Genomic DNA, 15390 nt, shown 5'->3' with positions numbered 1-15390 from the left:
TGACATATAATAGATGTAAGCAGAAGCCCAAGACATGTAAAAATGGCTAAGATGCCCGGCATGGGAACATTTTATTTTGCTCCTAAGAAAGGGAGGAAAGCAAGAGATGCCAAAAACTGGGATGAAGCTGGGGAAGAAGACCGCTGGGGCGTGTAGTGCACTTTGGGCTGCAATCCGAGATCCCCCTTCAGGACTAAAGACTCATTCCCCAGCTGCTGGGAGCGTCCCTGGCAGACAGCCCTCAGCTGGCAGCCCTCTCTGGGAATCGACCTCTTGCCAGGGCTCACACCCCTCCCAGCATTCCTGCAGCCAGTGACTGGGGGATGCAGGGCTGTCGAGCTCAGCCCCCTCGAGCCCACTTGGGACAACTTTGCAGGGCCATCCCAGCTTCGGCACCTCCGGTGCAGTCGATGGGCCTTGCTGAGACAGTACCAGAGCCCAGCTTCTTCTCTGCCCAGTCCTGCTTCCCTCTCTCCCACCACAAGTATGGATCCCACTCCCCTGCAGGAAACTCTCTGTAGGAAAATCATCTCAGAGCCTGCTCTGCAGTGAGTCTGCCTGCAATAGGTGGCTAACGAGCATTTTTTAAGAATAGGGATGCCTAATGATTAGTCTTTGTGACATGAAGCTTTTACACCTGCTTCCAAATATATGTGTATAAAAACAAGTCTAGTGCCTTTGCAGATGATTTGGGTGAGTAGGACTATCAGGGAAAATGCATAAAGGGTTAGATTTTTCAGTCTAACCCTTTGGTGCAGAATGGAGACACGAGAGACAGAAGATGAGATATTCACACTACCCAGCGATTTGCAAATGTCTTGGGAGGGGCTGTGAACTCCTACAGAACATAGACTTAAGACTGGAGCCAAAGTTGCCTAGACCTGGAAGGGCAGGCCGTGCTGGCTGACAGGTGGATTCCAGGTTCAAGGCTGAGCCTCACCTTCGCAGAGAGGGGTTAAGTCATTCCTGGGACAGGGACACGGGCATAACGGGTCCATGTGATGGAGAAGGCACCATCTGAGCAGTGTGTGGACCTGTCCACCCTTTTGGAAGAGATGGCCCCTCCTCCGAATTTCCTGGGTATTGGCTCCACGCGGGGCCACTTGGCCTTCATGCCAGTCGTGTGACTCACACATCAGGTGACCAGTCTCCCTCACTAGGGTGTAAGGTGTCTCCCTTGTCATGTGTCTCATAACACTTACCACCTCACATCTAACAGACTCACAAGAAAAGCACCATTAATTGATTGCAGACCTCAGGGTCTGAGTAAGAAGTCTACCTGGCTCTTTAAAGGATCTCTTACGTCTTACACGTAAATTTAGAAGCACTGCTCTTTGGGCGAGGAGCCCTTCTTTGTGGGTCACCAAGCCTTTCTTACATACGAGCTTTGGTTGTTGTTTTGAAATTGAAATGCTGGTTTCAATCAGTGGTTGTTTCAGAACTGCTGCCTGACACTGACCTTCCATTAACGAAAAGGCATGTTGGAGGCATAACTAACACCTTTTCGATGAGATTTAGTAAGTGGAGGAGAAAAGAAACATTACTTCATCTATTTCTCCACCGAAGGGTTATTTCAATCAGTGAGACAGAAAATGAGCTTTATTCATAAAGCACTTGGAAATCCTGAAATAGTAAGTTCTTTGTGTGTGTGTATATATATATACATATATGTATGTATGTATGTATTTGACAAAAGAGAGGCCTGGGCTCTGAGAATGAGATGGTGTCAAAATTCAGATATTAAATACCCAACAACTCAGAGAAGCATGCAAAAGGGCATAAAATTTGATAGCAGCTGACCTCAAGCATGGATGCTGGCTTTGGCCTTGGGTGTTTTACTTTACCTTTCTGTATCCCAGACTCATCTGTAAAGTGGCTTGGCACGTACTTATGACCACCAAGTGAGAGCAGGTAGGTTCCAGAGCATGATGCCAGGCACGTGGATTACAAGGCTCCTTTAGAGCTCCTGTGTGTCACTTAGCTCCTACTGTCACCATCCCACCTTGGCAGTGGTTACCAGCCCTGGTTTGAGAATTATCCAGACTTCTAATTGAAATGTAATCTTGCCACTTACTAGCTGTGTGACAGCGGGAAGGTTTCCCAACCTCTTGAAACACAACCACTTTATTTACAAAGTGGAGTATCTCGTCCACTTCACAGGTATGCTGCACACGATATAGAAGGGGTCTGGTTTAACACACTCCCTGGTACAGAGGAGCTGCGCCTTGAAAGCAAGCCTCCATCCACATAAACATGGCTGTGGATTTGGTCCAGTTCAGAACCTAAGCTGACACGATTACAAACCTCCTGCTACTCCCCTTGGAAACATTTTGAGCAAGTGCTTAAAGCTCCAGCGTCATTCTGTATAAGTGATTGCTACTGCGCCTGGAGCTACACATCAGGTTAATGCGGAGAACAATGAAGGTCGTGGGCTTCTTACATTCAGTTTGACCTTCCTCAGTCAAGGTCTTCCCATGATTGAAAGTGCAAAAAGATTTTCTGGAACTTGTGAGCCATCATTCTGAGACTGAACCAACTGCATTTGAGCTTCGTGTTACTGAGGGAACCTCCTTGTACCTCCTGCAGCCTCTAAATAGTGGACTTGTACCCTCAACACAGCACTCCTGCAGGGCTGTGCTCTGACCTTGGCAAGACCTTTCCAAATCACTGACATGAAGCGTTCAATAAGGAAACTGCCAGCAAACGCTGCAGCCCTGCAGCACTCAAGGGAGGTTCTGTAGCCATAGCAGCTGACACAAGTGCCTCCTGGCCAAGAATGGGTCTCTAGGTCACACACAAATACATAAACCACTGTGTCAGGCACGCTCACGCAGGCAAGTCCTGAGTGTAGCCCCCGAAACATACCAGGGCACTGGGCAGCTCCACTGGAACCATGTTTACTCTCATCTTCCTCAATCAAGGCTCTGTGTTAAATGCCTACTTACAGCAGCAGCAGCGCCCATTTGGCCACGAGGCTGCGCGTCACCACACTGACATGTGGTCTCTAGGCATTGACCATCTAACTGATGGCACCAAAATCAGCCGTCCTGGGGAGGTGACTCCTCCTACAGGGGAGGGACTGACAGCACCACGGGTTCCTTCACCGCATTGCGATCGTTTACACAAAAATCACGGGCTAACTGGCGAAATGCAAAAACAAAAACAAAAACAAAAACATCACTACTTGTTAACCTGTGCGAGCCACACCACTTGGCTCCCGATCCCGATAGACAATCTTTCGGGCTGTGTTGCACGTCTCAGTTGAAACCTGAGGCCAAAAGTGGCTTCTTCCCTTCCACTACAAATACAGACTTTGGAACATTTTGTATACTTGACTCTCAAGTGTGTTTACTGAGAGAGATGAAAATATAGCTTCCTAAATTCCAAAAAGCATACCAAAAGCAAGTAAAATAGACCCCACAGTGAAAGACTACATTTATAAAAGAGATTGATGATAGATAGATAGATAGATAGATAGATAGATAGATAGATAGATAGATAGACAGATAGATAGATGGCAGAAAGATAGACAGATGACAATAATAAAAAACAAAATCCAAAAGTGTGAAACATATTCTGTGGGGAAACTGGAGAAAAGGCACGTTCATACATTGCTGGTGGGAATACAAAATGACATTTGGAAATAGCTACCCAAATTATATATGGATTTATCCTAAGACCAAGCAATCCTATCTCTAGAAATCTATCCGAAAGATAAACAGGCAATAAAACAAAAGAGATGAATGTTATTCATTATAGTACTGTTTGTAATAACTAAAGACAGGAAACACCCATATGTCCACCCAGGGAATAAAAAATGGTACATCCACACAAAGGAGAACTTGGAAGCTATAAAAAAGGAATGAAGTACGTTACTATATATTACTATGAAGTAATCGTATGATATATTGCTAAGTGAAGCGACAAAAGTGTGTATAATATGCTACCGATTTCTTAAGAAGTGAGAGGGAGGGTGCATTTACTTGAATATATTTAAAAACTGAAAGGATGAGCTATAAAATATTTGAAAAATGTTTCCCTATTGGGAAAGGGAGAGAATAGATTAAGGGATTAAGGATGTAAGCTGGTCTTCTTTAAAATGCCTTTTTATAGATTTAACTTTGGACCCCTGGAAACATTTTACATAATTAAGAAATAAAAGTAATAAAACAAAAACAATTTCTAAAAATTTGAAACAAATAAGCCTCCGTATACCCACAGAGAGAGTAATGCTTCAGCTAAGTATAGGTCAGTGTGTGAATGTGAGGGAATTACTGAGGGGAAGGAAAGAACTGTGTGGAGGGGCTACAGAAACTAGTCCTTGGAGGCCCCTAGGGCCAGGAATAGTGCCTCTTCCCACCTGCAGCTGGCATCTGTTATTAAACCTGATAATTCACTGGCTACTGGTAAAAAGACACAGAGGGTCTTGCCTCAGTAGTGGACAATTATCATCCATAGTTTAATTGCTGCTCTGGTCCCACATGACAAAGTTGAAAAGTAAGGCCTCAAAGTATCAAATTGTTTTCAAGTAACTTAACTGAATCCTAAAACAAAACTCAAGACTGCTTATTGCAATACAAAAATATCCAGCACCCAACAAGATAAAATTCAATCAATGATTGCCAGGCATACCAAGAAGTAGAAAAAGATGGCCTATAATAAGGGGAAAAAAACAAATCAACTGAAACCAACCCAGAAATGACACAGATGTTAGAGTTAGCAGACAAAAACATTAAAATAATTATTATAACTGTATTTTACTTGTTCAAATAGCTAAAGGAAATATTGAACATGTTAAGCAGAGACTTAGAAGATACATAAAAAGACAAATCAAACTTCTAAAGATGAAAACTACCCTATCTGAGATTTTTAAAAAAAAAATACTAGATGAGATTAATAGCAGATTAGACATTGCAGAAGAAAATATTAGTTAAATTGAAGACATAGCAATAGAAACTATCCAAAATGAAACAGGGGTCGGGGGGAAGCCTTAAAAATTGACCAGAACGTCAATGAGCTGTGGGAAAACTTCAGGACGCCTGAGATGTGTGTAACCGTAGTCCCCCAAGGGGAGACACATGTCTATGCAGACAAGTATTTTGTTTCTCCTGTGCCTCCTACATGAATTGACAACGCAGAAGTGAATCAGAGTTGTGGCCACCACAAGAAGATCCATTCTTGTCATCCAGAACATTTCTTAGGGCCCAGATGTGTTTCAGGGCATCAACTTCCAATGGGAAACATGGGCCCCAAAGCTCCCCAGACCCTTCTCCGTGGCGTCTCATTCTCAGGCTGAGCTTCAGTGAGGTGGGTCCCATCTCTGGAACTTTGTCCTGCTGAGCAGAACCCCCATTGCTCCCCTGCACTAAGCACTCTGAACCACTGGCAAGAACCTGATCAGCCCCTGAATTCAAGGGAAACTGGAAGTTCAGCCTCAGAATTTCCTGGGCAATGAGCACCACTAAGAGCAAGTTTTCTGGGTCCAGAAACCTTAGGGACAATTGCTTGTTAGGTGCCTGAGACTTGAACCCAAAACCTGGCTCTCCTTGTGACCATTCTTCTTCTGTGAGGACTAAAGGACTTCGGAACTGCAGGGTCTAACAAATGACTGCTCATGAGCCTAGATCCATGTCCACAACTACGATGTAGGTACAACTGGGCCCATGATGCTACGGATGGGTCCATTTGCATGATATTCTGGACGAGGTAATGTGACAGGGACAGAACACAGATCACTGTATTTCCAGGGACAGCGTAAGACAGGAGAGATGGACTACAAAGGGGGAGTATAAGGGAGTTTTGGGAGTTGAGAAAACTGCTCTCAAAATCTTGATTGTGCTGATGGTTACATGACTATATGCATTTATCAAAACTGATAGAACTGGATACTAAACAAGGTGAACTTTATTATACAAAAGTGGTGCATTTGTCAAAACTCATAGAACTATACGCTAAAAAGGGTGAGTGTTACTAGGTATAAATTATGCCTCCCTTAATAAAATAAATGGAAAACAAGAAGCTCCCCACCAAAGTGAGGCCTTAAAAAACATAATTATATTTTTATATAATATTTGCCTTTTATTAAGATTGATCCAAATGTGGTTAATCAACATTACCTCAATAAATTTAACTTAAAAGAAAAGATTGATCCCAACTCATGCTCCATTAACAAACTCCTCCCAAAGGAAAAGTCCTCTTGAGTCTGTGCTTCTCAAACTTTACTATGTGCATGAATCTCCAGAGAGTTTACTAAAATACAGAGTCTGAATCAGGAGAGGCGAGACCAGAGTTTCTGCCTTTCTCAGGTGGTATCAGTGCCTCTGGTCCGTGGACCACACTTGAAGTAGCATGGCGGAGGACACCGGAGAGATCATTTCACATATAAAGACCAGAGAAGTATTCATTCAGACTGAACAAGCCTTTCCTGGCACGTTGGCCTGTGCAAATTAAAGGACTGGTTCTTTGGCAACACTGTGTCACTAACCATCTTCAGAACAGAAAGTTAACCAGCTGTCATTCCATAGGTTCACTCTTTGGCCTCCAGTGGAAGGAAGCTTGGGGCCAGGTCTGGAATCAACTCCAGCTCATGGTGGAAGAAAGCTCTTTTCAACCAAAACCAGAAAACCCTGCCCTGAGGAAAGAGGCTTCAGGAGACCCACGAAGCCACAAAGGCCCATCCATCCATCCATCCATCCATCCATCCATCCATCCATCCATCCATTCATCCATCCATCCAGCTATCCATAAATAAACAGCAACCTCTCTTCAAGTGTACATGGCAATGACTCAGTCAGAAAGGAAGTCCGTGCTGATTCCTTGTGATTCTGCTGACATTCCAAGGACTCTGAGTGGCCCACCTAACAACTGCTGAGAGCCAGAGTCCTGCCTGTGCCCCAGCAGGGGAATTTCATTAGTGGAGTGCTTTCCCAGCAGGGGTAAGAAGTGGCCAGTAACAGGAAGCCAAGTGATGGACGATGGTGAATAGTCAGCTTTTATACTCAACAACTTCATGACATTTTCCCAGAGAATTGGCATTTCTTTGTGCATATCAAAAAAAGAAAAAAGAAAAAAGAAAAAAAGCTATATAAATGTTTTCACATTGGGGTTAGGGTTCCAACATACAAAATACTCTGGGGAGCAGGGGACAGCAATGGCTTCTGATGCAGATTCAGGCCTTTTCAACTGAGCTTGTGCACATTCCATTCACTGTTGCATCCAGGAAAACATAGCTGCTATTTTTGTGGAGACAAGTAGAATAGCATCGCATCACGAATCACACCCTTTGTCATTGTGTTCTAATACTGTACTCTCCTAGGGGTCAGGCAACATGGTACTTACTCCTTCATGCGTTTCATCTTGGTTCTGGCCATTGCGCTGTTGAAAACTGTTGGTCCTGGGGACATGTCTGGAGCTGCGCTGGTGACAGTCCTTGTGTCTGAAAATCAATGCACAGCCCTTATTGACTTTATCAGCACTCTAGCAACTCTGAGGCAACACTCAAGGGCAATCAGAAAAACAGCAGCTAATACACCTTTGCCACAAGGTAATGCCATGTTAATTAAAGAAGAATTCAAGTATGACATGCACATTAAGGAGATCTGTTCCAAATGACAAGATTACTCACACTTTTAATATGTGCAAGGAATTCCAGGACCAAGCCGCTCTCAAAAAGGCTTAGTTAAACAGAACACTGTTGTTTAAAAGATTGGCTTTTTATACTAGAAAGCCGGGGACAGACATATCCATAGAAAAGCAAACGTTCTTGGGGAATCTTTGGCCAGTCGCTTTCAGCAGGTGTGGATATTTGCTTCTGATGAATGAGGAATTTTTGTTAATAAACTTAGTTTTCCCTTTCCCTTCACCCCACATGTGAGCATGAGTTTTTTTGCAATAGAAAGCAAGGTGCTGACCAGTGGGTCATCTGCAGCATTGAACTTCAGCAGAATGGATCAGAAGGCCAAGTTGGGTTCAGAAGGTAAAGAGTTGTTAATGAAAGGTGCATTGCTTTGAAATCTGCTGAGTGAGCCACAGATTTTATGGAGATGCCCTTTATGCTCTTATAAAACATGTTGGAACTGAAGGGAAAGAAATAGTCCACCAACCGAAACAACGCTACCTCCTATTGAGAAGCTGATGCTGGACGCCTAGCCAGAGCTCAGTGCGATTCAGAGCTGGATTTGCACACTGGTCCTCCCTGGAGCTGGGGGCAGAGCTCTTCCTGTGCATTCCCACAAGGTGCCTCACACCCCATCAGGAAAAAAAAATCTTTGAGCCCCCGAATATTCATTTATAAGTTATATCCACATAGTTGTTGTGTCAGAGAAGGAACCCAAGTTGTAAAATTCCCACTCTTTTCCCAACAGATCTCATGTAACACTTGACTGTCTGATTTAGGGACCACATGAAGAAGAGAGAGACAAACCCCACTTTAGGTATCAGTAAAGCTTTTTATATATGTGTGTATATATATTTGGGCCATGCAATAAAATAAAGTACTTGCAACACAATACAACATAATATAATTGTTAGGTGTAACTTCCTCCAAGAAGTCCTCCTTGATTCTCCAAGGCTGGGATAGTTGGTCCTCCCTTGTACTCGCATGGCATCAATAACAGTACTGTTTGCCCTGTAATGATACGGTTACTATTGCTTTTTCTCTTTCTCCCACCAGAATGTAAATTCCATGAGGGCAGGGGCTGGTTCTATCTCATTCACTGGTGTAATACAAGGTGCCCAACACACACCTGCGCTCTCTCTAACCAATGGGCAACTCTACATGCTGTTCATTTTTTTAAATTTATTTAAACTTCATAAATTATTTTAATTATAAATTATTAAGTTTATAAATTTCAGTATAAATTTGTAAATTTATCCTAATAGTTCTTAGATGTCTAAATTTAATAAATTAAATGCAAATTCCAATATTATCACACACACCCTTCTTTTGTACACCTCCTTGGGGCATGCACCCCTCTCTGAACTTCTTGCTCTTATTGATATCATGGAGATAAGCGTTCTTACACTTAACTCTGTCAGACTTTCTGATCTTTTCTCAGTCTAGATCCTTAGATACAGAATTTCTGCATCAACAGGTGTGAACTTTGCAGAGGAGACATTACAATAAGTTAAATAGACAACCTGTCCTGCCTGGTACATCTTCTGTTATGCCCTTACGTTAAGACACCAGTACTGGCAACTGATTGCTCCCTTTTTTCTCACTCCTAGAGATTACCCCTTCCCCGTCTTGAGAGGAAACCTGTCCCAGCATTCACTGTCATCAGATGGCAGCTTCATGCGCTTCTCCTTTCTCGCCAGCTCTGGCCATGGTAGCTGCTTCTCTCCAGAAAAGGCTTTGTGGGGGGGATGGAGGGAGGGAGGCATGGGGTCTATTTCATGTTCTTATTGGTTGCTTTTTACAGTCATCTTTCCTGGAACCTGGAAAGTTATTAAAACAATAACCAACTACACCATGCCAAGTAATATACAAGCGCAAGAATCAGCTCTGCCAAGAATGAAAGGAAGGTGCTGCTCTCCTGTCTCTTCCAGAGAGAGCTGGCAGGTCCTGAAGGCTTATGCAAATAAAGGTCAAAGCCATTTCCAGGAGCTGCAGTTTATGTTACTCTAGCCACTGTTCCCCTCAGTAAGGCTCTCAGCACTGCTGGGAAAGATGCTGAGCCTTGAGCCTCAGAGTGGACAATAGGGCAAGTAGAATTTTAAGCAATGTGGCGGGCAAAGCGTGGTACACAGAGCAATTCCTTGTCCCATGTTTTTTATCGGCCAAACTTTTCCTCTCCATCTACCTTCCAAAATGAACAGCAGTTGCCTTACATCAAAGAAAAGGACAACACATTTGGCAATCATGATATAAACAATTGGGCTGGAATCACAGATTCACTATAAAATCACTGAATCCCAGTGTGTTCTAGACCAGTGCTTCTCAAGCTTTCACGTGATACGAATCACCCAGGACATCCTCCAATGCTGCCATTTGGACCTGCCCACCCAGGGAGCAGATACTGATGTAGTGGGTGTGAGGGGGCTTGGGATTCTGCATTTGTAATAAGCTCCCGGGTGATACCAATGTTCCTGTCCTGGGATCCCATTTTGAGTAGCAAGACCAGCTACGTAATTCGTGGGGCCCAGAGCTACATGACAATGGAGAGCCCATTGTTCAAAAATCAAAAAGAGGAAATCTGATTTCTTTCTTCTGCATCTCTCTCTGGAGTGATTATGGTGTGTTTTTTTAATTGGGCATTTAATGTCATTCTCCCTCAGGAATTGGGATAGATACTCTCGAGGAGAGTGAAGGCCCTCACAGGGCCCCATGGGCCCCACCTAACCCTGACCCTCCTGCAGCTGTGCCCAGGCCCCCACAGCGAATGGACTGTGGCAGGAAGTGGGTGGAGGAGAACCCTTCCCAGGGAGCTGGCTGGATGCAGCACATGAGCGAGGCTTCAAGCCCCCGGTATATGTTCCATTGTCCCATCAGACTTCACATATAAAACACAAATTCAAAGGTAAAATTATTAGGAATTTCATTAACCCCCAAGTACAGGGCCCGGTCCTGAGCCTGGGGCCCTTTGCAGTGGCACTGGTTATAGGCCCATGAAGCACTGGTTCCAGAGCTCTGCTTTCTTAGATTTTTTTTTTTTTTTTTTTTAAATAGATGAACCCTTCATCCCTATGATAATTTTTTAAAACTAATTTTCTCTTCATTAATTTCAACGGAATTTTCTTTCATGCACTTGGAAACAGCATGTATGTGTGAGGTACACACACAATGTCAGGTACATTTGTGGTAGCACACATTTCTTAGGAGAACTATACACCTTTCTCTCCTCCCAAGGAACTTCTGGCGACAGGTAGGGGACCCACCTTCTCCAATGAGTAAGTCCGTTCCTCTCTGATCTACCTTTGATTGGCCTTCACTTTTGCTTCACCTCCATATTTTTCTAAAGAACAGTGGATCCTGACGTGAAGCACTGCCGTGATCGCATTCTTCTCCTTTTGGTTTCTGAGACTGAAGAATGTCCACCCACCAGTCATCAAACACAGCATCTACCCACGGTGATTTCTTTAAAGTGGGTATGTGCACGTGCGAGTGGTAGATTTGATAGAAAACTGGCCACTCTGTTCTGCCAGTGGTAAATTCTGAGGGTACTTGACTCCCATGCACCTCTGTGGGAAGCTCTGCAGGGTGTGGTATGCGGCTGGGGCTCAGAAGATCTTCACTGACTGCAGCCTGGAGCCAGAGGAATGCAGGGGGAACAAATGGCAGCCATGTCCCGCCTCCTTCTACACACTCACTATTTGGGCTGTCTGTTCCTTAGAAGGGGACTATGACCCCAGAGTACAGGGGGAGTGAGTAAGGTCATGCTGCCTGAACGGAAAACACCACTGTGCTCACAGCTCAAACCATGGGTCAGCATCTAAACCGAGGGTTCGGACATTTTGAAAAGATGGTGACAGCAAATGTAACAAGGACTAATGTGAGCATTTTCTTCCTTTCCCCTACCCCATCACGCCCTACACCTGAACAACTAGGACCTTTTGTAGCATAACAACGGAACTGCAGACAGATGCCAAAACTTGCTGGTTCCGTTGAGTTGCCTTTTACACCAACTCCACTCTTCCCTCTTGTGTCATTCAGCCCGGGGTCCGTCTGCCTCAAATTCTACTCCTGTCGTCTCTGGTCACTGTCATGGTCTGCTCTCTGCTGTTCTGCACGTTCTTTGATCCCATCTTTCAACTGTTCACCCCACCTTCCCACCCTAGGTTCCTTTTTCTTCCTGTCTCAGGTTTGTGACTTGTATTTCAGGGCTTGGGTCTACTGTCTTTTTTTTAAACTTCAATTCTATGCAAATACGTTCCAATTCATCTAACAACAACAACAACAAGGGATAAACCTTTTGAGGAGACAAGTTCCAGGCCCTTTGCTAAGCATCGTATCTGTATTATCTAATGTAAGGTTTCTGTGAAGTAGGCACAATTTTCAATGAGGAAAAGTGAAGTTTGAGACATTAAGTAACTTAGCCAAGTTCAGACGGCTGATACATCACATACTCATAGCTGGAACCGGAAACCAGGCCTTGTTTAATCCACAGTCTTAGACATTAGCCACCCGACTCTCAACTTTCCGGCTAACAGGAGTCAGTGGATACACACTCTGTCAACCACTGTGCTAGGTGTTAGCTGAGGTGCTACTTGTCACATTTTGCTTTCTAATACTCTCAGTTATAGATATGAATCTCTCCCTCTATTCCCCTCCCCTTTTCAACTAGTTAGTAAGCTCCTTGACCACAGATTTTATCTTTTTTTAACTTCTTAATCCAGTTTTTAAAGTGTATAATTTAATGGCATTAAGTGCATTCATGATGTGCAACCATCACCACTATCTATTTCCAAAACTTTTCATCACCCCAAAGAGAAACTCTATGACCAATGACTCCTCATTCTCCCCTCCCCCGAGCCCCAGGTAACCTCTAATCTACTTCCTGTGTCTATGCATTTTACTGTTCTCGATACTTCATATAAGTGGAATCATATGGTGTGTGTTCTTTGCATCTGGTTTACTTCACTTAGCATAATGTTTTTAAGGTTTATCTATGTTGCAGCATGTATCAGGCTCTGTTTTATAATAGTCCATTGTAAGGACAGATCACGTTTGGTTTATCCACTCATCTGTTGATGGACACATGGTTTATTCCTACCTTTTGAATATTGTAAGTGATGCTGCAATGAACATTGGCATCCAAGTATCTGTTCTCTATTGTTTTGAGTACATATCTAGGAGTGGAATTGCTGGATCCTATGGTAATTCTACATTTAGCTTACTGAGGAATGACTAACTGCTTTCCACAGTGGCTACACCATATTAGATTCCCACCATCAATGTATGTGGTTCTCCACATCTTTACCAACACTGCTATTTTCTGGCTTTTTAATTGTAGTCATTTTAGTGGATGTAAAATGGATATTGGTCTGTAGCTTTTCTTATTTTTTGTGTGATGTCTGTCTGATTATGGTATCAAAGAATGTCCTCATAGAAAGAGTTTGGAAGTTTTCTCTCCTATTCCATCCATGTTCTGGAAGAGTTTTGAAGGACTGGTATTAATTCTTTGAATGTTTGAATTCACCAGTGAAGCAATCTGAGTCAGGGCTTTTCTTTGTTGGAAGTTTTAAAATTACTAATTTGATCTATTATTCAGATTTCTTTCTTTTCTTGGATCACTTTCTTTTTCTTCTTGAATCAGTTTTGGTCTTCTGTCTTTCTAGAAATTTGTCCATTTCATCTCGTTTTCTAATTTGCTGACATAATGTGCTCTTGGTATACCCTAATAATCCTTTTTATTTCTTTAAGGTTGGTAGTAATATCTTCTCTTTTCATGCCTAATTTATTAAATTGAGTCTTCTTTCTTATTTCTTGGTCAGTACAGCTAAAGATGTATACATTTTTGTTGTTGTTGTTCTTTCCAAAGAACTAATGCTTGGTTTTACTGATGTCGTCTATTGTTTTTCTATTATTATTTCATTTATTTCCACTTAGATTTTATTATTTCCTCCCTTCTGCTTGCTTTGGGTTTAATCTGCTTGTCTTTTTTTTTCTTCCTAGCTTCTTAAGATAAGGTATATATTTTAGATGCTCAAAAGGTGGGAGTTAAAAATCAAAGGCAATGTAAATGGTAGCTGTAGTCCTTAACCCCTAAAGAGCGTACGGTCATTTGGGGAAGACAGTTTATCTATCTAGAGCAGGGGTGTCCAAACTTTTTCAACGGTTTTCACCAAGGGCCACATGCGGTAAAATACACAAACAGCCAGGCCACTCACTCGAGGTGAAGTACGTCTTCCTCACCTGGTTTATTTAAGTAAACTAAATATATTTTTGGAATTTGCTGCGGGCCAATTAAAAATGGATTGCGGGCCGCAGTTGGCCCGTGGGCCACCGTTTGGACACCCCTGATCTAGATAGTCACCAGGAGTACACTGAACACATAAACGTAAGAAGCTATGTTAGGTACAGGGAATACAAAGAGGTATAATGAGGGTCTGTGGAAAAAGCACCAGCCTTCAGGTTACAGGACCACAGTTATTTTGTCACTTCTACTCTCACCAGCTACATGGCCCTCGGGTCACCTCCCTGGGCCTCACTTCCCTCATTTTATATTTAAGTGGTTTCATGAGACTGAGGGCCTTCTCTCAATTTAAACATTCTGTGATCTGGTAGAAGCATATCCCTGGACCTTCAGCAGGATAGAATTTACTTGGGAAGGCAACACTTACACTAAACAAAGATAAAGAGCCATAAAAGGGACCAAAAATGTTAAGAGGTAAATGGCTGGGACCAACAATAAATGCTACAGGTGTTACAGAACACCAGGCAAAATCATCCTGCAGTCTCTTTCCCCACCTGTGAATTATAGGATGATGAGGATTAAAACACTTGATACTACCCCATGGCGATGTTTTGGCAACGCGATGAGAACAAAACAATATGAAGAGACATTAAGCAACTAAAAGCTGTGTTTCTTAAGAGCTCAGAGTACAGCTCATAACAGCAATATTTTCAGGAGTCCCTCCTACGTATAAGGTCTCTTACCAGGAAAGTGATTTTCTCTGAAGGAGTGACAGCTTGATGATTCTGGCATTTCACCAGCAGAGAGAGGTTCTTCTCTCATTTCTTCCAAATTTCCCTTTATTCATTTCAGTTGCTGGACAAATGACCTTGGTCTTAGAAACCTGCGTTTGCCCTCCCTGCTAAACACCTTACCACATGGGTAACAAAGATCGGATGCAGGGACTGCAGGGGTGGATGTTTTGGCAAACAAGATCTCTCAGGCACCTGGGACACTGCTTACTCAGGAATCCTTGCAGATGCTGCCCTTGGTGCACAGTACAATTACAGTGCTTCTCACCTACTCTCCTTTAAGGCTCCTCTTCCTCTCAATTGCCTAAGTATTCCTATTTGAAGACAGCCCTGTTTGCCCAAATTATTGCCGAGGCATATCCTCACGGCCCGTTACGTATCCTCCTAATCTTTAGAACAGGACATGATTGAAGATTCATCTAGGAGTTGGCAAACTTTTTCTATAAAGGGCCAAGTAGTACATATTTTAAACTTTGCAGGCCAAACCATTTCTGTCGCATCTATTGTAGCGTGAAAACAATATATAAGTGAATGAATATGACTGTGTTCCAGTAAAATTTTATTTACAGAAACAGGTAGTGAGCCCGATTTGTCTGGACGATAGAGAAGCATTATGATTCTGAGCTGGAAGTGATCACAGATCTCTTTGAACCAAATCACCTCATCTTATGGATGGGAACGTGAGGCTAGGAGAGGCAGCATGGCTTGTGCAAGGTCAGAGCCCTAAGGGGAGGGTCAGTGCCAGG

The 15390-nt window shown here is 43.1% G+C and overlaps 1 protein-coding gene across 7 annotated transcripts in view; it reads right to left on the bottom strand.

The window, feature by feature from the left end:
- Nucleotides 1–15390, bottom strand: part of NEK11 (NIMA related kinase 11) — a 192454-nt gene that overhangs the window by 22535 nt on the left and 154529 nt on the right. For 5 of the 7 annotated variants that reach the window (XM_074312832.2, XM_019725963.3, XM_074312833.2 and 2 more), the window contains one exon: nt 7339–7435. The exons of 1 other annotated variant lie outside the window; for it this stretch is intronic. In XM_074312832.2, coding sequence (XP_074168933.2) covers nt 7339–7435 — 97 coding nt within the window. Of the gene's footprint in view, nt 1–6737; nt 7233–7338; nt 7436–15390 lie in introns of those variants that run through there. One more of the 7 variants, XM_019725964.3, reaches the window with a different exon arrangement.

This window comes from Rhinolophus sinicus, chromosome 5 (genome assembly GCF_057876585.1).
Source record: "Rhinolophus sinicus isolate RSI-liver-muscle chromosome 5, RSI-T2T, whole genome shotgun sequence".
NCBI classification, from domain to species: Eukaryota; Metazoa; Chordata; class Mammalia; order Chiroptera; family Rhinolophidae; genus Rhinolophus; species Rhinolophus sinicus.
This window is presented reverse-complemented; position numbering and strand designations above follow the sequence as displayed.